Raw genomic sequence first — 26,144 nt, forward strand, 5'->3', positions numbered from 1 at the left:
TCAGAAGATATTATATACATTCAAAATTATGAGTAACACTAATATCCTACTTTTTAATTTGCAATGTGCTTTTATATACATCATTTCATGTTCTCTGAATGATCTTATAAGCTTATTTAGCTTATAAATAGCTAAAGCTGGGCTTCTCACATCTGGCCTCAGATCCTGTGATGTTCTCCCTACACCATTTGCCTACCTGCAGAGCTTGAAACACTCCTGTCCTCTAACATCTTTATAAATTAAAAACAAAACACTAAAATAAAGCCAATTTGCCTCATAACAATTCAGAAAGCGAGTAAAGGGCCTTCCTGTGTCTGTGAAGTGTCTTTGTCATTGTCAAAATCAAATTAGAGATCAACCAAAAAATTCTTAATGATGTCCATGTAGATGTGACGAAGATTTGGGGGTGTTCTCTTGATTACATTAGCACTGGAACTCTCTTAGGGAGGTATCTGCAGTATTAAGTAACAGAACAAAACCACCACATGAGCATTCTGAAATATGAAGGCTTTATAGTGAATATATGTAACAGGCTTGAAAAGGTTATTTTACCAAAAATTCCGTTAATAGTAAAACAAATAAAGGAGCACTTCATTTATTAAATTAAAACTTGCAACCAACATTAATCTTTTTCTAAATATAAACCTTAAATTTGTTGTCTTGCTGTGTCTCATCTATTCTGATAGGTTGTTTTTATTATCAGTTAGGAAAAGTTTAAAAATTTTACCTTCTTCTTTGATCCATTATTTAAAGGTGTTATCAACTTCTTCCGTCAAACTCATTCCGTCTTCATTACCTGTCATTTGGTTTCTAGAACTTCATCTTTCCTATTGTTCTAGCCAAAAACCATTTTTGACTTCTCTTACAACCCACATCAAATCCTGATCCTACAGGATCTGCAAATTCCTTCTCAACCCCCAGTTCACTGTGCATTAGCCATACTGGCTTCCAAAATACCAAGTGGACTCTCACCTTAGGACCTTCGCACTGACTCTTCTGTCCAGCTCGTCCCAACAAATCATTGCTTTCTGTGAACTCAGGATATCCAGAAAAATAAGCACCTTATATTTGCAAAGTTACTTCATGTATTTTATTTGATTCTCACCACTGTCCGTAGAGTTCCCAATTTTTCCCTCAAAGTTTAAAAGAATGACCCAAATCAACCTTTAAGACCCAGAATCCGTACCAAAGTGTACCTGAATGTGTTTAACTATTCCTCTGCTAATAAGTAGTACTTCCCAATAGAAGATCAAGAGGCTTTCTGGTCCATAGTACATCATCATTTTAACAAGAGAAAACTTCAGGGGCATCTGGGTGGCTCAGGTCATGATCCCAGAGTCCTGGGATCGAGCCCCACATCGAGCCCTGCATTGGGCTCCTTGCTCTGCGGGAAGCCTGCTTCTCCCTCTCCCACTCCCCGTTTGTGTTCCTGCTCTCACTGTCTCTGTCAAATAAATAAATAAAATCTTAAAAAAAAATATCATTCCTCCATTGAATTGCCTTTAAAAAAATTTAAAAAAAAAGAGAAAACTTCAGAGCCTTTATCATTGGGGAACTTATTTAAAAAGTGTTACCTCCACTACACAAGTGAAATCAGCTTTAATAGAGAAAACGAAAGAAAATACAAAAGAACGTGAAGTATATGTTGCGAGTATTTTCTTACATTTCCCCATGTTCCTTTACTATAAACATAAAATATAAATAGCTCGTTAATAGTCTTCTCTTAAAAGTACCATGCTCATTTAGCGATTTTCTTAGCTTGTGCCCTTATGGGTCTCTGAAAATTTTAACTGCTGCGATGAACTTGGAGACAACAGATGCGTATATTTTAAGTATTACCTCCTCAATTTTATTCTCCCAAATCAAAAATTCTGAACATTTTCCGGAGTACTGATACTTATTTTTACATTGCTTACCAAAACTGTTAAATGAAATCTACACCCCCCTTTATCAACTCACAGAAATAAATCACACACTTAGAACTCTGTCCGGCCGCGTTCAGTTTACAAAATCAGTAAGGAAGCCCAGGGATCTAGAACTCAGATCTCTGGACTTCCAGTCAATTCCTTCCCCGATTCCCTGCAACTGGCTATTTAGCAACTAGGCCGACCCGCGCGTCGCACCAGCAGAGCTTCTGCTTCTCTGCCCACTAGAGTCTACCCTGGTCGGCCTCTCGCCCAACTCCCCCGGGATGCCAAGGAACTAGGAGACTCGACAAGCGTAGAAATCACCTGGACCCCACCATTAGCCGACAGAAGCAGCGCGTCGGTGAGCCCCGCCGAGGCCACAGGGGCGCAAACCGGAAGCCGGAAGCGACGAAGTTCGCGGAGGCGCCCCGCGTCCCGCCCGCAGCCACTTCGTCCCGCCTGCAGCGACAGCGTCCCGCCTCGGTACGCATGGCCACCTTTCAGTCTAGACCCATCGAGCGAGGATGTCGCGCTGAGTGGCTTCTCAGGCTCAGGCCCTGAAAAGCCCAGGAACCGGCCCCAGGTGTCCGTAGCGAATGCCAGACCCGGTGCCCTTTTCCATCTCAGCAAATCCCAAGCGGCGGTGGGACCGGCAGCTACTCAGCGCTCCACTGGCCAGGCCTAACGAGTCGAACGCGGAACTAGAGAGCAGGCGTAGGCCCGTGTGGGACTGTTGCTCAGCAGGCCCGGCCTGGCTTTGGGCCCCGAGCTTCCCAGCCCGGGACTCTGCGCCTGCGCCCGTCCGGCCGCTGCCCGCTCTCCCGGCGCGGCCGAGGTCCCAGCTGCAGCGCGCAGCCTGGGTGGCTGGACGGTCCATGGGCAGCAGCGAGGGCCACGATGACAGATTACGGCGAGGAGCAGCGCAACGAGCTGGAGGCTCTGGAGTCCATTTACCCCGACTCCTTCACAGGTGACTTCCGTGGCTGCGGGCCCGGAGCGGCCCGGGGGTGGAGTGGGATGGGCCGGAGCCCTCGGCCTCCCGGGCGAGGATGGAGAAGGGGACAGCGAGGCCGCGTGGCCACCTCGCCCGCTACTCTCTCTTCACCTTCTTCTCCCGACGTGTTGAGGCACTTAGGAGTAACTCCACAGCTTTTCCCATTCTCCGCTTATTCCCTGAAATCTGAAAAGTCCGGGATAGGCTGGCGAGGTCCCTGGAGAGTGTCAGGCCGGGAATTGAGTTGGGTGCACTTTGGTTTCTGTGTAATTTACAGCGACCCGAGGTTTAATGAAAAAAACACGAAAACAGATACTCAAGTGGGAGTAGTTTTTCTAGAGCTGCAGAGGTGTCGATTTTCACCTTTACTCGGGTGGAAGCTGTTTTTGCATACGTTGGTGTTTTAAAGTTTATGGGATTCAGAGTGCTGTTCTCCAAAGTTACCCAGAATCAGTTTTGAGAGTCCCTGGGATTTGTCGTTTTTCTTTTCTTTCTTTCTTTCTTTTCTTTCTTTCTTTCTTTCTTTTTTTTTTTTTTTATATCATGCGAATGCCCAGTGAATGATGTGGCACAAATTTCAGTTCCACTGCAGATTCACATGTTGTTAGGGAGGGATATTAGACATCATCTGGCCTGGACGCGTCTTGCTACAAGCAAGGTAATGGAGGCGCAGGAAAGGTAAGTGGCTTGCTTTGGGTCTAGCCAGCAAGTTAGCGGCGGAACTGGTACTAAGAGTTAGGTCTGGACCCCCTTCCTGTTCCTTCACTTTGCAGACATGTGGAAATTGGGATCTAGCTCCAGGTGGGATGAAGGGGAGCAGACGATCACTTAATAGGTTGGGCTAATATAAAATATTATTAAGAAGCTCATTCGGTATGTTTTAAAGGAAGAGAATTTTTCTGTGTTAAGCCGTGCTTCAGATGATTTTGAAAGTGCTGCAACATAACCCTATCAATATGGCTTTTCTCACATTACACTTAGTGTTTGAGAAGTGATCAAATAAAGCCAGTATGAGTGAGTGGAACCTAGGTTTGTGGGATACACAGCCCCTATCCCTTCCTTTGTTGTTCATCGGTGTCAGAATTCAGAATGTAAGGTATGTTCAACTCCAATCCCTCTCCCTTTCATTGTTTAGCTTAGTTTTCTTAGCTCCATTTTTTGACCACTGCTTGCAATGGTAGCAAATTTTGTTCTGCTTTGCCAACAGGCAGATGTCTCTCAGCTTCCCCTGTATAGTTCCAGTCCTGTTCATGTTCTCTCTCACCAGCAGTACAGCTGTGCTGTGAGGATGTTAAGGGGATGAGTGAAGAGGGGTTTGAGAGTGTCATTAACTGGGTGAGTGTGTATGGAGTCTGGCTCCCTTCTCTATCCTTGCTTATATGTCAATGTCTAAATAAAAGAGAATATAGGGTCAGTTGTTGGATATATTCTTAATCGTGAAGTTTGGTCATTTCTAGTACATTGGAAATGTAATTGGCACTGTGTAGGTAGAGTTAAGAAAGCATAAGGTGTGCTAGTTTTTTCTATGGACATAAGGTATCCCTCATTAAATACTGTGCATAGAAGCATTTTAAAAAAGTGATACATTTTTTAGTCTTAAACCAATCTTATGGTTCTTTCAAATTGTACTAAGCTCTGATACAGTTCAGTATGTGAAATTCTTGTCAGATGCAAAAGTGCTTGAGGATTCTGAGCCAGGGTAATAAGACAGTTTATGAATCTCTGATGCATTCAAGTATTCTGCAGTATCAGCTGAGCCCATCCGTCTCTAATTCCTACCAGCATTCCTATAAACTTTGCAATAAATAAAATAAGATGTCTTGATTTATACTTCTTTAGGGACCTTGCCTCACTCATGATCGTGTTGTTTATGTAACCTCTCAGGGAAAAGGCAGAGGAGTTTGGAATAAAACCCTTCCATGTTTGATCTTTTGAAATTATGAGGATTTGCAAGATTTACTGTTTTACAGCCTTCTTTTGGGTTGATGATTTCATATTTTCCTGTTTTCATACCAGGTTTAAGAAGAGAGCTTGCTTGTGTCAGTTTGCCAAGGAACACTGATTGGCAGTTTTCTAATTTCATTTTGAGTCACATTTAATATTAGATTTGGTAAATGCTCAATGCTCTTGAGGAAGGAAGTAGATATACTTTTTTTTTTTTTTTTTTTTAAATAGATAGCTTGGTGCTTGACAGAGAACCCTTTGTTAAGCACATCATGACCCCCTCGTGGTTGCTTTTAGAGGCACAATCCAGCTAGCCCATAGTTCTAGCCACATAGACCTAGCCTAACCTCGGAATTGATTGCTTGACTATTTGCAAAGAACTTTTGGTCCACTGTTGAATTTGTTGTGAATTATAACAAATCATAATACAGTTTCTTCTTTTTGCCTGTTCTGTAGCTTGATTGCACATTGATCCAATCCTCCTAACAACTAGTCTTCCAAAATATAAATGGACTCTCCTGATACCACATTCTCCTTCAGTAGTGCTTCACTTGACAAGGCCCTGCTAAGGTAGTAGAATTTGGTTATTTCCATTTCTGTATCCAAATCTCTGACTATGGGGAATTTTGTTGAAACAAATTGGTTGGCTTCGGGCTAACCAAAAGTCAAGTTCCCTTAATTCTGTTTGGTCTTACAAAGAGGGGTACGTAATTCTGTATTTGCTTGTGTCAGTACCTCTAAGTGGCAAACGTGAGCATGTAACAGTTATAATTGCATCTTAGAGATGGGGCAGAAGTCATCTTTTAAAAGCCGTTTTTCTAAGACACTCCCTAAGAATCACAGGGACTTATTTTAATATGGGCTGTCTGGTTCTTTGTGAAAACCTTGATGTCATTCATGTGTCCCTTTAGTGTACCTTTCAGCTATTACCTCCATTATGTCTGTCCTTAATTCTGTCCAGTTTACCATCATCTGCCTCTCTATCACTTAATAGTTCTCCTGCTTGTCCACTCATTCCTTCCACTATGCCCAATGGCCTTATTTTTCTCAAAAATATTTTGATCCACTTACAATAGTGGAAATCTGGCATCTTTAGTGAAGGCTAATTTTATCCCAACTCACAGTAATGCATTGGAATGGGATTATTCCTTTATCAGAGTGCTGATGAATCATTCATCTTTGCTAGTCCAGTGAAATAACTTTCCCATCCCAATGTTAGTCTCCTCCAAATTTTGGAATATTCTTTCTTTTTCCTTTCTTTTCCCCGTTCCTTTCCTTTCCTCTCTTTCCCTTTTCCTTTCCTTTCCCCTTTCCTTACTTTCCTTTCCTTGGATTAGGTTCAGCTGTGACAGAAAACCCCCAAAAGCAAAAAGGTAAAAGTTTAGGGGTGCCTGGGTGGATCAGTTGGCTAAGTGTCTGACTCTTGGTTTTGGCTCAGGTCATGATCTCAGGGTCGTGGGATCTAGCCCTGCATCAGGCTCTACACTTAGCTCGGAGCCTGCTTGAAATTCCTCCCCTCTCCCCCCGCTCATGCTCTCTCTCTAAATAAATAAATTAAAAAGGGTAAAAGTTTTTTGCTTTTGCGCATAAGAGATAGTTGTGTGGCTCTAGTCCAGGAATTCCTCAGGTACCCAGGCTGCTTCTTAGTTCCTTGTCACTCCTAAGACGTGGTCTCTACCTCATGATGAAGATGGCAGCATTCCTTTCCAGGCAGTAGGGTAGATATAGGAATTGGTGGATGGGGGGAGAGAAGCCAAAGACTGCGGTTTCTTAAGTAAATTTCCTGGGAACTGTCAAAGGACTTACTTGCTTCCATCTCATTAGCTGGAACTTGGTCATTTGGTGAGACCTAACTGGGAGGGAGGGTGGAAATACAGTCTTTATTCTGCGTGGTTAATATGCTCAGTTAAAAGTGGTGTAACTAGAAGTTGGGGTGAGTAGAGAGTAGGGGATATAAGCAGTGTTCTCCAGTATCCTTTGTTGTTGTTGTTGTTCTTGGCTCACATTTTTTTCTCTGTAATGGCAGCTTGGTGTAGGGGATATGAGCTCTGTGTCTTTGGGCAACTCGTATAACATCTCCAAGCTTCAGTTTCCATGTGTGTTTAATGAGAAGTAGTACAAAGGATGCAAATACTTTATAACTGTTAAATATATGTTATTCTTTACTAGAGATTTACCATCTTAGTTGCTGATTCTTCTAATAATATGGCTTCATAATTCCTTGTCTTTATCAATGAACAGTTTTGATTTCCATTTCCTTCAACTGTATGGGGGCATAGCCACACCTTGTAAATGCCCTCTTTAGAATTTTGCCTTCTGAAAGTCCTCTTTCTGTCCATAAACTTTGTAGTCCCACAGTTCTTCATTCCAGTTCTTTTGCTGAACATGCCTCTCATCATGATTTCTCGTGGATTAAGAGTTTATCAACTTCTTTCTTGTCTGTCTTGCCTCTATTCTGTATGTTTCCCAAGGTCAGGCAAATCAGTGATGTTCTTGCTAGCATCCCAAGTCCTCATTTACCAAATATTTATTATATACATTGTTAGAATCTCAGTCAGTTGGGAAAAGACATCAGATAAGTAATTTACAACATAGTGTGACGATTCTTTCATGGAGGAATGCATAGGATGCAGCCAGAGCACAGGAAAAGGGGAGGGTCTTGGTTGTTTTGGAGAACTGAGGAGTGATGAGGAGCTAACAAGTGAATGAGACTATGAAGCAGGACTCTCTGAAAGCAAAATGTATTTAAAGGAAAAGTGGCTTGATATGCCTAAAACATAAAGTGAGTACTGAGAGTCATGAAAAATGAGGCCTGACAAGTGAGCAGGGGCCAGATTACAGAGGGCCTTGTTAGGGATTTTTAGATCTGATCTTTCAAGCCAGTGGTTCATCACCCATTTCCCCCTGATAGGGCTAGACAGACCCATATAGTACACATTGTAGACAGTGCCATACCATACCAGGATCGCAATAGTTAGGATGCCTTCACAAATAAAATAGACTTCTCGAGTTTGTTTTGACCTCTCATGGCTGCTGCTTTTCTTTTTGTCTCTGGCACTTTTTCCTCCTCATACTTTTGTTTCCCAAATTTAGAATTCCTTACAAAGCCAGTGTTGGCCCTATTTCTCTATTTTTTCCTCTGGTGATCTCATTTAGTCTAATAGCTTTAGCTCCATTTGCCCATTTCTGATTGCATATTGCATACTCGGTATCTCCAGCTGAAAGTTCTTTGTGTCATTTAAATGTATCATCTCTGATCTTTCTTTTGTATTTTTTGTTTTTGTTAGTTGCGCTACCGTCCTCTGCCTGCAAATTTGGAATGTAGAGTCCCACCTGTTCCCTGCTATTCCCGTGGCTGCTAACCTAGTTCAGAACCTCATTAACCTTGCTGGGATGATTTTAATAGCTGTCTAGTTTCATCCTGCCTCTAGTCTTGTTTCTTTCCTTCCAATTTATGCCCTGTTGCTAGACTTATCTTCCTATGATTAGAAATACAATTCTGCCCATGCTGCTAAAAAAAACTCATTGTCCACAACCTGAACTTTCAGCAGTATTTTTTCAACTAGTTTTCTTCACCCACATATACATCCACCAAATGGAATAATTTCTTCTTCCCTATATATTCCTTAAACTTTTCCACCATTATACCCTTGCTGCCATGTTTCTGTTGCCTGCATTTCTTTTCTCCATCTTTACTTACCAAATGCCTTAATTCATGGTCTAGCTCAAGTGACTTTGCTGGAATTTCTCAGCTGGAAAAAAACATTTTCTTTTTACATGAAACTCAATATAGTTTATTCAGTTCTTCCAGTTACTAGCTGAATAACCTTGGGCAGATTATTTAAGAGCTCTTTTATCTGTTTCCACATCTATGAAATTGGGATAATACTATATTTAATTAGTTCTGAGACATTTGTATGTTTTAACATCTCTGAAATAGGAATTTGTCTTATAATCGATTACATATTGAAGTTTAATTGGCAGATTTTTTTTTCTCACTTAGTACATAAAGTAGAATGCATCTCATAGTTGATAGTATCTTAAATTTGGTGTAATATGGTAACAGTATAAAATCGTGGTCTTGGTGTAAGAATTAAAGGATCTTTGTGTAAATGCATAGTACAACACAGGCCCAAAGTAGTGCTCAATAAATGTTAGCTGTTACTAGGTGTAGGCAACCCTTAAATTATGGCTCATGGAGTCCTAAAAGGGGTAATCAGTTGGACTGTCATTGAGTTGAACCCTTATTTCTGTAGTTGCTATGTTTACATTTTATGATATGTAAATGCTGAAGTTGGTCATGAAAAGAAGTAGAAATGCATTAGATATATTTTATACACATTTGTCAAAAAAAAAGGGTCAGTCATATTTTAAAACCTTTATTATAATCACCTTTCAGGGACTTTTTTTTAGCGTGGGCTGGACTATCTGAGGCCTGTTATACTTTGAGTCCAGTGAGTCTTATCTTCTTGACAAATACTTTCATAATAATCATAGATATTCATCATGCTTCAGGTACTTTTAAACTTCAATTAAGATGAAGGCATATGTCTTGAAAATTTTATTGATAATGAATATTTATGAAAGCTTCAGAAGTTCTTGAGTAGGAAAAGCTGAGTATTTTCCTCGGTGACTTCTTCAGAGATCTCCTTGCCCTTTCATTTCAGAAAGAGGTTGCTGAGCTGCTGCCAACCTTGACAGGGGCCAGTGCTTCCCAGGGCTGCAGTGAGGCACAGGCTTTTCTCAGGGGCTCAGCAGCAATTACAGGTGGCCTGCATTTTTCTTGTTTACTCTTCTAATGGCTCTGAATATCAGTTTAATTTGTTTTTGTTTTTCTACTTTCATTCCATTGTTTTGGCTCTGCCATTTAGCCAGAATTTGTTGAATTTCTAGATACTGCCAGGCACTGTTCTAGGAGCTCTCATAATTTTTATAGTATTCTTACAGGGGAAGAGATATAAACATATATACTATCAGGTATCAGGCTGTAAAATGGTATATATGCTTTCTTATTTATATAAATGTTGATTTGCATGTCTTGACTTGCTTAACAAATTGTAAGCAATTTGATGTTTGGATTTATGGCTAATTTTATAATTCTTTGAAAGATGGTTGAGACTCAATAACTGGTGAAAGAATAAAGTTTGGTTCTAGGGATGATGTGGGAGAAAGAGATAGTTAGAAGACACAAACTCTAACAAATTAATATTTATTGTTTGTCATGGAGATTCTAAATTATACCTTAGAATATATAAATTTAAAAATTAGTGATAATACTGAGTATCAGTGGATAGTCTCATGAAACATCAAACTTTTTTTGTCATTCTGTTTGGGAATTTTTTAGAATGTAGTTTTCCCTGTATAGATGGAAATTTTGAATTAAAAGGTAAATTAATTATTTTAATTGATTTGATAAAACTCCCAAGAGTTTATCTACTATAGGTATTTTTTTTCAAATTAAAGATAACCCTAGATTTAAATAGAAAATTGACGAGTGTTTTATCATTTGAATGGTTCAGTCTGTATTTGTGGAAATGGAAATACAGACTAGGGATCAATTTTCGGGACTGGGTAGTGATATTTTGCTAATAAGAAAAGTATTTGCCTTAGGAAGCATATTAATAACTTAATCTCTGTGTATATTTTCTTGCAGTATTATCAGAAAATCCACCCAGTTTCACCATTACTGTGACATCTGAGGCTGGAGAAAATGATGAAAGTAAGTCCAATCAAAAATACTGTGGTTTTCCTAAGTTGCTCTCAGGAATGTTACTCCTTCTGCAGCCATTATGTTGGGCATTGAAGATGTGAAGGTGCTAATAAATAAGGTGCTATTAGGAATCTAGCATGAATGTTGTGAATCTCTAATTAACATTTACTATGTAAACATGACTTATAGAGAGAGAGGAAGTCAGTGAGATATATTCTGACACAATGAACTTAGTTTTAAAAAGTGAAAAAGAAACATTAACAATATAGCAAATGGAGAAAAGGTAGAAGATTACTGTCTAAAGCGAGACTTTGAATGCATGCATATTTCAATGACTATGTGGTATTCCATGTTATTTTTCCATGATTGTTTTTCCTCTTTTGATATTTAGATTGCTTATTGGACATTTGCTGTTTATTTATAAATTAAGCTGGATAGGGGGGCCTGGGTGACTCAGTCATTAAGCATCTGCCTTGGGCTCAGGTCATGATCCCAGGGTCCTGGGATCGAGCCCCGCATCAGGCTCCCTGCTCAGCAGAAAGCCTGCTTCTCCCTCCCACTGCCCCTGCTTGTGTTTCCTCTCTCGCTGTCTCTCTCTGTCAAATAAATAAAATAAAAAAAAAAATTAAACTGGATAAATGTCTTTCTTTATGATTTTCTCTCTCTTTAGAATGGATATTGTACTGTAGTTTAAATATATTTATACATAAAACAGGTAAAAGCCACTAACATACAACTGTAGAACTAAGATAAATATACTGATGGAAATAAAACAGCTGTAAAACCAATAATTTACAATTAAATAGATTGATTTAAATGTGGCAGATGTTGGGGGAGGATCTGAAGTTCATTTCCACCATTAGTCCAGTTAATTTTGGGATTTGGTAAAAATGTTCCATAAATTGGCATTAACCCCAAGGATTTTTTTTTTTTTTTTAGCATTAAGCTAGTCAACTGAAATTCTGCTATGAGCAGTCAGTAATGCAAATTTTAGCAATATTGATAACTCTAAATCTGTCTTGTACAACTGAAAATGAGATTAGCAAAGAGCTATTACTAAAATCTGAATTAAAAAGATGTTGGACACAGTTATTTACTTCTATATGTATATATATATATATATATATATAGGTTTTATACAAAGAATCTCAAATACAAGGGCGCCTGGGTGGCTCAGTTGTTGGGCGTCTGCTTCAGCTCAGGTCGTGGTACCGGAGTCCTGGGATCAAGCCCCGTGTCAGGCTCCCTGCTCAGCCAGGAGCCTGCTTCTCCCTCTCCCACTCCCCCTGCTTGTGTTCCCTCTTCTGCTGTGCCTCTCTCTGTCAAGTAAATGAATAAAATCTTAAAAAAAAAAAAATCTCAAATACAACCTTTGTATTCTTTTATACTTTGAAATGTAAATAAATGTATAGAAGATACTTTAAAATATCCTTTAAAAATTACTTTTGGTGATCTTTTCCTGATGGTGGGATTATTACTGATTTTGTTTCCCCCTTCATATATTTCTAAATTTTCTGTAATGAATGTCTATTACATCAAATAGTAAAATCAATAAATGTATAAAAAAAATCTTGTTCTAGCAATAAAATTAGAAATGTGCTAATTAAGAAAGAAAATGCCAAAAGACACTGTGTATCCTTATTGGCCTAACAATCTTTTTTTTTTTTTTTTTTTTAATTTTACTTAGTTAACATACAGTGCAACATTGGTTTTAGGAGTAGAATTCAGTGGTTCATCACTTACATATAACACACAGTGCTCATCATTAACAAGTGCCTTCTTCAATACTCATCACTCATCTAGCCCACCCCCCACCCACCTACCTCCATCAACCCTCAGTTTGTTCTCTGTAGTTAAGAGTGTCTTATAGTTTGTTTCCCTTTTCTTTTTTTTTCTTTTCCCCCTTCCCATATGTTCATCTGTTTTCTTTCTTAAATTCCACATATGAGTGAGTTCCTATGATATTTGTCTTTCTCTGACTGACTTATTTCACTTAGCATAATATACTCTAGCTCCATCCATATCATTGCGAATGGCAAGATTTTTTTTTTGATGGCTGAGTAATACTCCGTTGTGTTTATTACCACATCTTTATCTGTTCATCAGTCGATGGACATTTGGGCTCTCTCCAGAGTTTGGCTATTGTTGATAATGCTGCTCTAAACATTGGGGTGCATGTACCCTTTCGAATCTGTATTTTGTATCTTTTGGGTGAATACCTAGTAGTGCAGTTGCTGGATTGCAGGGTAGTTCTGTTTCTTATTTTTTTAATAATTTTTTTATTATATTAGTCACCATACAGTAACTTTTTTTTAAGGATTTATTTATTTTAGAGAGAGAGAGAGAGAGAGAGAGAAAGAGAGAGTGGGGGGGGTGGGTAGGGGCAGAGGGAGAGGAGAGAGAATTCCAAGCAGGCTCTGCACTGAGCACAGAGCCCAATGGTCTCTGTGCCACAACCCATGAGATCTTGACCTGAGCCTAGACCAAGAGGATGCTCAACCAACTGAGCCATCTAGGCAGCCCTATTTTTAACTTTTTGAGGAACGTCCAAATTGTTCTCCAGAATGGCTGCACCAGCTTGCATTCCTACCAGTAGTGCAAGAGTGTTCCTCTTTCTCTGCATCCTCGCCAACATCCGTTGTTTCCTATGTTGTTAATTTTAGCCGTTCTGACAGGTGTGAGGTGGTATCTCATTGTGGTTTTGATGTGTATTTCCCTGATGGTGAGTGATGTTGAACATCTTTTCATGTGTCTGTTAGCCATCTGTATGTGTCTTTAGAAAAGTGTCTATTCATGTCTAATGCCCATTTCTTTTCTTTTTATTTTATTTTTTTATGCCCATTTCTTAACTCAGTTGTTTTTTGGGTGTTAAGTTTGATAAGTTCTTTATAGATTTTGGATACTGACCCTTTATCAGATATGTCATTTGCAAATATCTTCTCCCATTCCATAGGCTGCCTTTTAGTTTTGTTGATTGTTTCCTTCACTGTGCAGAAGCTTTTTATATTGATTAAGTCCCAGTAGTTCATTTTTGCTTTTGTTTCCCTTGCCTCCAACAATGTGTCTAATAAGTTGCTACAGCTGAGGTCAGAGAAGTTGCTGCTTATGTTCTCTAGGATTTTGATGGTTTTCTATCTCACATTTAGGTCTTTCATCCATTTTGAATTTATTTTTGTGTATCGTGTAAGAAAGTGGTCCAGTTTCATTCTTCTGCATGTTGCTGTCCAGTTTTCCCAACACCATTTGTTGAAGAGATTGTTTTTTCCCCCCATCGGATATTCTTTATTCCTTCTTGCTTTGTCGAAGATTAATTGACCATGTAGTTATGGGTCCATTTCTGGGTTTTTTTTCTGTTCCTTTGATCAATGTGTCTATTTTTGTGCCAGTGCCATACTGTCTTGATGACTACAGCTTTGTAATGTAGCTTGAAGTCCAGAATTGTGATGTCTCCAGTTTTGTTTTTCTTTTCCAAGATTGCTTTGGCTATTCAGGGTCTTTTGTGGTTCCATACAAATTTTAGGATTGTTTGGTCTAGCTCTGTGAAAAATGCTGGTGGTGTTTTGATAGGGATTGTATTGAATGTGTAGATTGCTTTGGGTAGTATAGACATTTTAACAGTGTTTTTTCTTCTAATCCATGAGCTTGGAATATTTTTCCATTTCTTTGTGCCCTTTTCAATTTCTTTCATAAGTATTCTATAGTTTTCAGAGTATAAATCTTTTACCTCTTTTGTTAGGTTTATTCCTAGGTATCTTACCGTTTTTGGTACAGTTGCAAATGGGATCGATTCCTTGATTTCTTTTTCTGCTGCTTCATTTTTGGTGTATAGAAATGCAACAGATTTCTGCACATTGATTTTATATCCTGCAACTTTGCTGAATTCATGTATTCTAGCAATTTTTTTGGTGGAGTCTTTCAGGTTTTCTACATAGAGTATCATGTTGTCTGCAAATAGTGAAAGTTTGACCTCTTCCTTGCCAATTTGGATGCTTTTTATTTCTTTTTGTTGTATGATTGTTGAGGCTAAGACTTCCAATACTCTGTTAAATGGTAGTGGTGAGCATGGACATCCTTGTCTTGTTCCTGACCATAGGGGAAAGGCTCTCAGTTTTTCCCCATTGAGGGTGATATTAGCTGCGGGTCTTTTCATATATGGCCTTTATGATGTTAAGGTATGTTTCCTCTATCCCTACTTTGTTGAAGGTTTTTATCAAAAATGGATGCTGCATTTTGTCAAATACTTTTTCTGCATCTATTGAGAGGATCATACAGTTCTTATCCTTTTTTTTATTAATGTGGTGTATCACATGGATTGATTTACGAATATTGAACCATCTTTGCAGTCCAGGAATAGATCTCACTTGATCATGGTGAATGATTCCTTTAATGTGCTGTTGGATTCAGTTTGCTAGTATTTTGTTGAGAATTTTTGCATACATGTTCATCAGAGATACTGGCCTGTAATTCTCCTTTTTAGTGGGGTCTTTGTCTGGTTTTGGAATCAAGGTAGTGCTGGCTTCGTAGAATGAGTTTGGAAGTTTTTCTTCCATTTCTATTTTTGGAACAGTTTGAAGAGACTAGGTATTAACTCTTCTTTAAATGTCTGGTAGAATTCCCCTGGGAACGATCTGGCCCTGGACTTTTATTTGTGGGGAGATTTTTGATTATTGATTTAATTTCTTTGCTGGTTATGGGTCTGTTCAAATTTCTATTTCTTCCTGTTTCAGTTTTGGTAGTTTGTAGGTTTCTAGGAATTTATTCGTTTGCTTCCTGGTTGCCCAATTTGTTGGCATATAATTTTTCATACTATTCTCTTATAATCATATTTCTGTGATACTGGTTGTGATCTCTCCTCTTTCATTCATGATTTTATCTTTTTGGGTTAACACTCTTATATCCATTGACTCATAAAATTCCTTATTGATATCATACACAAAAATTAAAACAAAATATCAAACTCGCACATTTTAAGGTGTTTTTTTTTTCTCTTATGGGGAGGAATCTAGATTTGAGTTAAAATATCAAAATCAGGAGTTTTTAATAATTAAAATGTGAGTTTTTACAAGAAAGGCAAAGTCTAGACAAAGGATCATTGTGATTAATAAGTTTTATTTTTTAATTTTAATTTTTTTTTTGTGAATAGTTAAGTTTTAACAGAAAATGTCTAGCACTGCTGCTTAGTTGCAAATTGCCTGGTTGGAATTGAGAATTCACCAGTTGGTCTATAGAGAGATACCTTGCACTGATCTGCCTGTAAGGATCCCATTCCTATACAAATATCAGATGTATGCATTGATACAGGCCAAAAGAGTGAGCAAGAACGTATAAATGAGTCAGGTTAAAAGCTTCTCAGACAGCCTCTTAAACCCTATTTCAAAACCGTGTCATCTAGCAACCCCTTAGCAGTGCCCTGCTGGCATTGTGCATATAGAAATATAGACTCCAGGACTAACGCAAGATCTTCCTCACTGGGCACTGACTCTGGTAGAGGCCTGAAAATAAGCCCAAGGTAGTATTTTTTTTCTATGTATTCTGTGCCTTTTGTTCATCTTAAGGAGGATTTTAAAAAGAGTGGCTTTTATCCATCCTCTTTCTCAGGTATGCAATATGGTAAAATATTCATAAGTAATAAATGTATTTCATGTGTTTGAGGTGATTTTTGGTATTCGCATGATTTGTTTTCACTTATCTTCGCAATATGTGTTATTTATCTTAGCGATTATCTGTCTGATCTCATAGTAACCTTGTTTTTCGTTGCAGGAAAATCTGTTGTGCTACGTTTCATTGACATGTTGTAAATTAATTACTGATTCAACAAAAATGTTGACCTCTCTACATTTTAAGATATTCATATCAAACTCTTATCTTATGTCTTTAGCTGTCCAGACTACCCTCAAGTTTACATACAGTGAAAAATACCCAGATGAAGCTCCTCTTTATGAAATATTCTCCCAGGAAAATCTAGAAGATAATGATGTCTCAGACATTTTAAAACTATTAGCATTACAGGTAAGGAAATAAGTTTCGTAATGGCATTTTTTATTGGCCTTAAATAGTATACATTAATTTCAAGAGTAAGAAAATGCTAGTAAATATGTATAACCAGTACATTGAACAAGGAGAATTCATGATGTATCTCTCTCTCTCTATATATATATATGTATATGTATAGATATATTCACAGAACATCTTAATTTTTGTTTCCCATTGTACATTTAAAATTTGAGTAAGAGAAGTTGTCCCTTCTCTTGAAACTCAGTCAGCCTCATGACTTTTAGTTAATAAAATGTCTGGTAAGTACTTTAATTTTAAACACACTTTTGATCTGGTTCTCAGAAGGTCCAGCCCCATGTGCAGTTAAAAATTCTGACTTTTAAAAAAATTAAAACTCCCAACCCCTCTGACCTGTTGCAGGCTAGTTGCCTGCAATCTGGGAAGAGGACTGGTGATTGTTTTGTTTTTCTTATCTTTCTGTGTCTTGAGGCTTATGAGCAGCAATCAGGGTTTATGATCCCTCTGAGAGCGGGGGTTGTGAAGGCAAAATGGGTATTGGAAAATTCTTGGCTAGTTCTGTGGTAGGATAGGCTCCCCATAGTTTGGGCTTAGCCAGAATTTAAAACTCTGTCTTGCTTGGGTTGAGAGTTTTCATGGATTCTTCAGAATAGGGAGTACGGGGGACAAGTAAAATTTTTACTCCGCAGTGTTATAAACAGAAGTCCTAGCTTTGTTTGTTTGTTCTAAGAAGAATTGACAGAAAACATATCTACACCTTAAATGTGACTGGTATATTTCAAGGACTATTGGTCCTCTGAATGCCGATATTTTAAAAATATCTGGAGCTATTAGAGAATGAAGAGTGAAAGAAGATAGATCAAGCATGAATTTATGCTTATCTTGGGCCCTGTTCATTCTGCTACCCCATATGAGATTATACTAATTCTAATATTTGACTTAAAATGCTTCATTTTAAAACACTACAGAAAACCTGGGGCAGTATGCTATATTGAGTCATTTATTAATGTAAGTTATTTGAGCTGAGTGATTACTTTCTATGTGTTTTATATTTTATTTGCCCTCAAGCTCCTTCCTTGCAGAAAAGAAATTTTGATTTCTTTCTCATACTTACCTGAGATCAGATATATTGAGGGGATATTTGTACTTTTTTTTCCAAATTATATTGATTTTCAATATCAAAATAGTAAATTCATATTATAAAAAACTCAGAAAATATAGGAACTCATGAAAGAGAAAATTAAAATTACTCTTAATCTCACCAGCCAGGTATAACTGCCTATTAACATTTTGGTATGATATAATTCCAGACTTTTTTTTCTTATGCTTATATTCATAGTACTCCTCTTCTACCCCAAGTTAGATCATTCTGTATATAATGTTTTATAACATCCTTTTTTTTCACATAACAATATATGTGGGTATCTTTCCATTTTAGTAAACATGTATGAGTCATCATTTTTGATAACTGCGTAGAATTTCACTGTATATATGTGTAATTACACCTATCCTTTTTGAAACAATTATTTATCATTTTAACCTGATTTAATATGTAATTCTTTGGACATGCTTCTTTTTTTTTTTTTAGAGGGGGAGGGGCAGGGGCAGAAGGAGAGAGAGAGAGTCCCAAGCAGGCCCCACACCCAGTGTGGAGCCCAATGTGGGGCCTGATCCCACAACCCTGAGATCACGTCTGAGCCAAAATCAAGAGTCAGATATCCAACCAACTGAGCCACCCAGGTGTCCCTTTGGACATTCTTATATATCACTATTTGTAAATCCTTAGAGCAGAGTCTCCATTGAATCCCTAGTGCCTGGCATATAGTAGACGCTCAGATATTTTTTGAATAAATGAGGAAAGTATATTATTGATGAGTATACTAGTCCAGTGTTTTCTATAAGTAAGATTACTGGATTAAAGGTTATACATACTTAATTTCATACGCATTGCCAAATGGACCTTCAAAATGATTGTGCCAAGTTATGATCTCACTGTAGCCATTGAGGTGTCTGCCCACATATGCTAACATTAGATTTTTTCATTTAGAAAGAAAAGCAATAATAACAAGATGAAAATAGTATATAATCATAATTTGAAATTCTTTAATTAGTAGTGATGTGGAAATCTGTGTGACTTCTCGTTGTCATTTCATATAAATGGTTCTTTTTTTTGCTTTTCTATTGGAATACTTAAGTTGTTAAAAAAGAGATCCTACTGGGATTTGTTTTTGAAATGTGTCAAGCATTAAGTTAAGTGACCAAGACAGACACCATCCCTTCTTTCATAGATTTTATATTCTGGTGAGGAATGTGGACTAACAAATTGGAAATTGTTATTCTGTGTAGAAAAATGCTGTGAGTGGATGTAGACTTGAGGCACTGGAGAAGCTTTCAAGAGAAAGAGTTTGCCAGGCAGTAAAGAGAAGAGAGGGCAGAGGAGCAAGCTTGTTAAGGGTCATGGAGATGAGAGGGAGAGAAGAGATCAATATTTCCTTCCAGAACTTCTAGTCATACTAAATTTCTTGAGTTTAGAATTTGAGGTTAGTGATCTTATGTGATGGAACTAAAGAGATTAATTCCCAAAGGGTCTTCTGAACGGTTTTAAAAATATGTTCTTGCTCCTGGTTGGTTTGGAAAGCTGTTGAGTTTTAAGCAAGAGACTGACTAGATCGGTTATGTGTATGTATTGAGTGGCTTGAGAAGTTGATGTCAGGGGTGACAAGACCACAGGTTTTAAGAAAACCAGTTAGGAGTTTCTTGTAATATTTGAAGTTGAAGATGATGGTGCCCTGGGTTAGGGTAATACCAATGTTGATAGAGAACAGTAGGCAGATTGAAATGATATTTAAGAATAGATTAGAGGCAGCGATAGAGCTTATGATGGGATGTGAGTGTTCATGCTGGGTGGTTGGTGGTTTGGTTCTCTGAGTTGGGAAACATAGAAATAGGTTTTGTGGAGAAGATGATGATTTTAGTGTTCACGTGCCTGTGCGACATCATATTGCTGTCCCCTGGGCGGTTTTAATATGGGTTTGGCATTCAAGAGAGATGTTTGTGTAGTCAGATGTAGGATGGTTAGCATGGAGACACCACAGAGAAGCCCCCAGAAGAGAATCACAGGAGCTTGAAGCCTTGTATTCAGAGAGGGCCCACGGGATGAAATACCTACTCAAATGCCGCTGAGACCAGCCCTGTCAAAGGAGTGGTTGGAAATCTCTTCTGCTTCTAGGATGGAGATTCTGTCTGGCTTGTATATTTGGGATTTTTTTTTTTTTTTTTTTTTTTTTGGTGTTTGGTCTGTTTCCTTCAAACTGTATCTTGTGTCTGTGGATAAGCAAGATACCTTGTTTTACTTGAATCTGCTTTCAAATGACCAACTTCCAAATAGCTTTTGAATCACAGTTGACCCTTAAACAACACAGAGGCTAAGGGATGCTGACCTTCCTTCCACACAGTCGAAAATCTGTGTGTAACTTTTGACTCCCCCCAGAACTACTACTAACTGGCAGGAAGCTTTACCCATAACGTAAACAGTTGATTAACGCATATTTTGTATGGTATATGTACTATATACTGTATTCTTAAAGTAAGCAGAGAAAATGTTATTAGTAAAGTCATAAAAGAAAATACATTTATAGTACTATACTGTATCTATTGGAAAAAAAATGGATGTAAGTGGACCTGTGCAGTTCAAACCTATATTGTTCAAGGGTCAACTGTATATCCCTTTCATGAGTTGGAGAACTTTCATATTTGATTTTAAGCCATTTCAAATTGAAGGAAAAAAGGTAGGTAAAGATAAATCACCAAAAGTGCCTATATTCTTTATTATTGTATATTAGAAAATCACTTTGGCCTCAAAGTTCAGTTCATTGTCACAGCTCTTTAAAATATCCCAAAAGATCTAAATCATGAAAATATGGTGAAGAACTCATGTTACTAGTTGCTCTTCGGAAAAGGTTTTCTGGGGACGCCTGGGTGGCTCAGTCGGTTGGGCGTCTGCCTTCAGTTCACGTCATGATCCCAGGGTTCTGGGATCGAGTCCCACATCGGGCTCCTTGCTCGGCAGGGAGCCTGCTTCTCCCTCTGCCTGCCACTCCCCCTGCTTGTACTCTACTCTCTCTCTCTCTAGCAAATAAATAAAATCTTAAAAAAAAAAAGGGAAAGGTTTTCTGAATTCTAGTTCTTAAACAGAAATTAGTAAAAAGATATCTGTTTCAGGTTGGATGTAGCAAATTACATGTCTTTAAATTTAATATATAGTTACTCATATATATGTATGTATGTGCTCAGTTCTTTTTTTTTTTTTTTTTAAGACAGAGAGACAGCTAGAGAGGGAACACGATCAGGGGGAGTGGGAGAGGGAGAAGCAGGCTCCCGGCCGAGCAGGGAGCCCTATGTGGGGCTTGATCCCAGGACCGTGGGATCATGACCTGAGCTGAAGGCAGACGCTTAACGACTGAGCCACCCAGGTGCCCCTGTGCTCAATTCTTAAATGATCATTTATCCAGGTGTCTGAACTTATGGTGTAACTGAATTAGTCATCATATTATAAATGTATGGAATTTAGTGATTATGATGAAACACTTTTTCATTGGTTAGTTTTTTTGTTTGTTTTTCTGAGAAGTATGTTTCTCACTACAGCCTTTCTTTTGGTTACATAGGCAGAAGAAAACCTTGGTATGGTGATGATCTTTACTTTAGTGACAGCTGTGCAAGAAAAACTAAATGAAATAGTAGATCAAATAAAAACTAGAAGAGAAGAAGAAAAGAAACAAAAAGAAAAAGAGGCAGAGGAAGCTGAAAAGGTATATTATAAAGCTGGGTTTTCTTTCATTATTGTTTCCTTTTTTTTTTTTGGTTGGTGGGTTTTTTTGTTTTTAGAAATTTCAGTAATTTTTTTGGCAATCGCAAAATAAACAAAAGTAAATTTTACTTAAATTTTGCTACATAAGATTTTAGAAGTCACTGCATTGGTCACATAGCATGGGTAATGATTAATAAAGGTTAGTAGAGCTCATGCAGGTAAGATCAAGAAATATACATTATTTCTTTATAAATTACAATTTTATTATAAATTATAAGCCTCCTTTATCTAACCACATCTTTTTTATTTTCTAAGCAATTATTTCATGGCACTCCTGTTACAATTGAGAATTTCTTAAGTTGGAAGGCCAAGTTTGATGCAGAACTCTTGGAAATTAAAAAGAAACGAATGAAAGAAGAAGAACAAGCAGGAAAAAATAAATTAAGTGGTATGACTCCCCTCTCCCCTGCCCAGGCTGTTCTATATTCTTGCACAACAAGAGGATCATTTGGACAGATTTCTATAAAAACATAACATACTTGGGCATCTAGGACAAAAAGAGAAAGCATTCTGTCTACATGATGACATTTCTTCATTCATAATTATGATTAATTTTTATGGCTTATCTCTGATCTAAATATCTCAATGGATAGATCTTGAGATACAGCTCTACCACGACATTCAGAATCAGAAGCGTTAGAGTGGTAGAGTCAGATGTATTTGTTTTTCTGGGGCTCTGAAGCAGACTTGGGTTTTCACTTGTTCCATTTTAATGCAGATACATATCACATGCCTCTTAGCTACTTACTGAATTGATAAATTTATTGAAATTCATAGAAAAATAGGTTTTTGACTTGTTTTCTTGGATTATTTTATTTTTTTAAAGGATTGTAGGGAAGATGGAGGAAAACTGGAAAGGTGGGAAACTGGAACATATAGGAAAAATATGAATTAAACATACTTGTTTCTTTTAGGGAAACAGCTCTTTGAAACAGATCATAATCTTGACACATCTGATATCCAGTTTTTGGAAGATGGTAAGATAATACTAAGATTCCACGTGTACATAATACACTGTTTTTAATATTATACCATGAAAATCACAGTGATAACTTAATGTAAAATTGTCCTCCCAAGGCTATAAACAAGTACATTTTGAAGAATAAATTTTAATGCTTGACTTATTTATACACTAAACTATAGCAATGTATCTTTTAAAGTTTTTTGGTAACAAGCAACATCAAAGATGGCAGTAAACAACTATGGTCACATTAGTCTTTAATAACTAGTAAACCAGGCCACCGTAAGTGAGGTGGCCTGGTTTACCCAAATTTCTAGTATCAGAAATCTGTAGAAATTATTTCATGGTCATGGAACTTTATAAAGACCTCATATCTGGAACTCTTCATGCCCTCTAACCAAAAATCTTATGTTTCATACTAGTCTTACTATCTGGAACACCTACTTCCTTATGCTTTCCTTCTCTTTATCCTAAACTTTATCCTCTTTCAGTCTTCTGTCCATTATTCATCCATGCATAGATATTTATTGCACCCCTAGTGTAAGCCAAGCGTTGCCCTGGTTGCCGACGATATAGCAGCAGAGAACAGTATAGACAAATTCCCTGCCCTCATGGAGCTTATGGCCTATGTGTGTTTCTTAAACTGGGTTCAGTCACACTTCGGATCGCACCCTAGAGTTCTGCAGTTCATTGGCCTTCATGCTCATCTTGCCAGTTGGGGATCCTATAGCATTCTGGCCTTTCAGTTTTGTTCCTGGACTGTCTTCTGGAAAAGGTTAAGAAGCAATGTTGGTGTGGCCTCACTGCCAAGTCATGCTTCTTAACTTGATCTGGGCCCTTATGGACACTCACCACTCTGTTTTATATATCTTACTGCATTCTTGCTCCAGGACATTAAAAGTCTTCAAACAAACAGAAACACCCCAAACAAACAAGCAAGCAGACAGACAGACAAACCCAGCAAGGTTGTCCTCATCTGTCTCTCTCTCACTTTACTAGCTTGTTTTTCTCCTATTTTATTGAGAAATTCTGGAACCAAAAAGCTGTGTCTCATTCTCTCTTGCACTTGAGAAGTTTTACTGTCTTCACTCATCCTTGACTCCTTACCCTAACAGATCAAGTATCTCTTCATATCCAGGAACTAACCAAAAGCTCTCCGTTGATTCTGCTTCAGAAGTGTCTTTTCCAGACATTTTCAACTCTTTCCTCCTAACTTTAGGGTTTTATCATCCCCCCCCTCCCCAGGTGTTTGTGGTTGCTTCTTACATTGTCTCCCTGCTTCAGTCTCTTCCTCTTTTTGGTGTCTTTAGTCACCGCCCCTGAGGTGGCATTCCTAAAACTCATGTTTAATCATGATACTTCTCTCCTTAAAATCTTTTGATGGTTCTCTGTTGCTTAGAGAAAAAGGTTGACCTAGACAATCCTTCAATTTGGCCTTCATCTATGATATCTCCAGATATTTTTCCTAAAGAATCTTGTGTTCAAGTTAGAAGTATTCAAAGTCTTATTTTTTCTTTCTCCCTTTGCATATACCTCTACCTATAATTGCTTCATCCTGCCCCCTTTTCTTCTTGCTGGATTAAAATTTATTGCAGAGATATTTTAGATGTCATCTGTTTTGGGAACTTGCCTGTCTCTCCCAGAGACAGTGAGTTGTTCTTTGGCCTGGACTTAGCAAAGGTGTATTTTATTACTGAACTGCTCATAGGCGTGAAGCAAGACTCATTCTCATTGAATTGAATGTCAGTGGGCTGGAGTCTGCCAGGAAAGGAAGATGAACAATTTTTGGTCATCTAAGAGTACTGTACTCTCCCACCTTTATGCACTTCAGACAAACTGAAGAGTAAAGATGTTTGATGCAAGGCCAAGGGATTGCTTCCTATAGGGCTCAGATATTTGGAATTTGAGAAAGGCATACCATTGGTTATAAGGGGAACTAAGTGAGAGTGAAGATCAAGTTCTATCTATCAATTAAATAACAAGTGTAGTTGAGCTTGAATGATGTACCTATCTGCCAATGCTGGAAGACTCCTGGTATGGGCCCCATGGTCGGTGATAATCAACTTTGTTTAACCAGGATATACCGTCATCTTAACTTAAAACATGCCACATCATAAATAATTCATTCTAGGAAAGCTTTTTTTAATAACTGGATTTTTTTTTTTTTTTAAGCTGGAAGCATGAAGTTGCTCTTAAAATGTGTGTCTCTGCTGACCGCTGCAGATCGTTGTTGCTGTGATTTGCAGTAGTAGTTTAGGATTTCATCACTGGCACCTCCCTTGCACATCTGGAAGTTTGTGTTTGGTGCTGCCAGTGAGTTGTGTCTTTTACTCCTGAATATGAGACTGAAGGTGAAATCTTCTGTCTTTTGCAGCTGGAAACAGTGTGGAGGTAGATGAATCTCTGTTCCAGGAAATGGATGACGTGGAGCTAGACGACGATGAGGACGGCCCTGACTGTAACCCTGCTGACCCGGACAGTGATCTGACCGACTAATGGGCCTTCCCCGTCTGCACAGAGGGGCGACTGCCACAGCATCTGTGGCTGTGCTGGTGTGTGGATTTTTCTTTCTTTTTTTCTAAGAAAAAATAATTTCCAGGAGAATATTCTTCTGATAGCTCTCATCATTGAACTTAATAAACTGACCTTAAAGTTTCAAATATAAAATGTCCAGTTCCTCTGATTGGTAGGAATAAGGTCATATATTTAAAATCATTTAGTGTTAGAGAGAGACCGAGCCTGTAACACTAAGACTTGAAGATAGAATGCAGCTGTGCACAGGTGTGTGTTCATATACAAGGAATTGTAATAACCTGGAATTCCTGTGCTGGAGACAGTGGTGGCTTTATGCTTCTGAGTGCCGTCATTAATATAAAATATCAGAAGACAGAGGTGAAGAGAACATTAAACCTTCTGGATTCTAGCCTTGGGGCATGATAAGTTTACGTCTTTACAAAACCAGAAACAAATTATATTCAGGATTAAAGTGGACTTTAGTCTTAGAGGAGTATTTGAATCAGCATCCTCTGTGGCATTATCAAAAGGTGTGTACTCCTAGGCTTTTCTCAGTTTAGGTTATTAAACACTGACTTTAATCTGAATTTTAAAACAGTGAAATCTCATGCCAGTTGACACTGGTTATTCCATTGCATACTCCTTATCCTGTAGTTGTGAAATATATGTATATTTGTGATCCCTTACTTTTCTAATTTAGCCAGTCTGAAAAGATCTGAATTCTTGAGGTTGTACACTATCTGCAAGAGAACACATATCCACATTAATGCACATATGAGACCTTTTTTGTAATAATTTTGAATGATTGACTTGGGGACTTCAGGTAGGAGAGCCAGGCTTCATGCAAGTTATCCAGTCACTGCAGTTGGAGAATTGAATCTTAATCCTAATAGGAAATCACTTGTGCTATTGCAAATCACTGCCTCCTTTCAAAAGTACATATACTACATATCCACAAGCACAAGCAGATCAATTCCATGTTTATTTTTGGAGTTAGACCTGTGGCTAAAATCAAACTATTTAAGATGAAACTATCATTGAGGAATGTAATACTTTTTCACTAGCTTTGGTTCTGACCAATAAAAGGGAACACCAGGAGTGTTCAGCAGATCTCTGCAGGGACAAGTCTGAAAGTTTCTTTCATGTGAAAATTAACTTTTTCTAAGGAGAGATCCTTTCTGAAGCTGATCAGCAGCTGCGTTGAGAACTCAAGAGCACTTTAATTAAGGGAGAGA

The 26,144-nt window shown here is 38.0% G+C and overlaps 1 protein-coding gene across 2 annotated transcripts; it reads left to right on the top strand.

Moving 5' to 3' along the window:
- The first annotated feature begins 2,405 nt into the window (after nt 1–2,405).
- RWDD1 (RWD domain containing 1) lies at nt 2,406–25,062 on the top strand. 2 transcript variants are annotated; one of them, XM_025864661.2, is made up of 7 exons: nt 2,406–2,877; nt 10,499–10,564; nt 16,434–16,564; nt 21,232–21,375; nt 21,690–21,822; nt 22,349–22,411; nt 24,770–25,062. In XM_025864661.2, exons 1-7 carry the CDS (start codon nt 2,805–2,807, stop codon nt 24,889–24,891), a joined length of 732 nt encoding a protein of 243 aa, XP_025720446.1. In that variant the 5' UTR covers nt 2,406–2,804; the 3' UTR covers nt 24,892–25,062. The 2 variants fall into 2 exon arrangements, with proteins under 2 accessions (XP_025720446.1, XP_025720490.1); XM_025864705.2 differs by lacking the exon at nt 2,406–2,877 and adding an exon at nt 9,539–9,612.
- Nucleotides 25,063–26,144: the final 1,082 nt, after the last annotated feature.

The sequence above is a fragment of the Callorhinus ursinus genome, unplaced genomic scaffold (genome assembly GCF_003265705.2).
Source record: "Callorhinus ursinus isolate GAN/ISIS: 27379988/994484 unplaced genomic scaffold, GSC_fseal_2.0 scaffold6, whole genome shotgun sequence".
NCBI classification, from domain to species: Eukaryota; Metazoa; Chordata; class Mammalia; order Carnivora; family Otariidae; genus Callorhinus; species Callorhinus ursinus.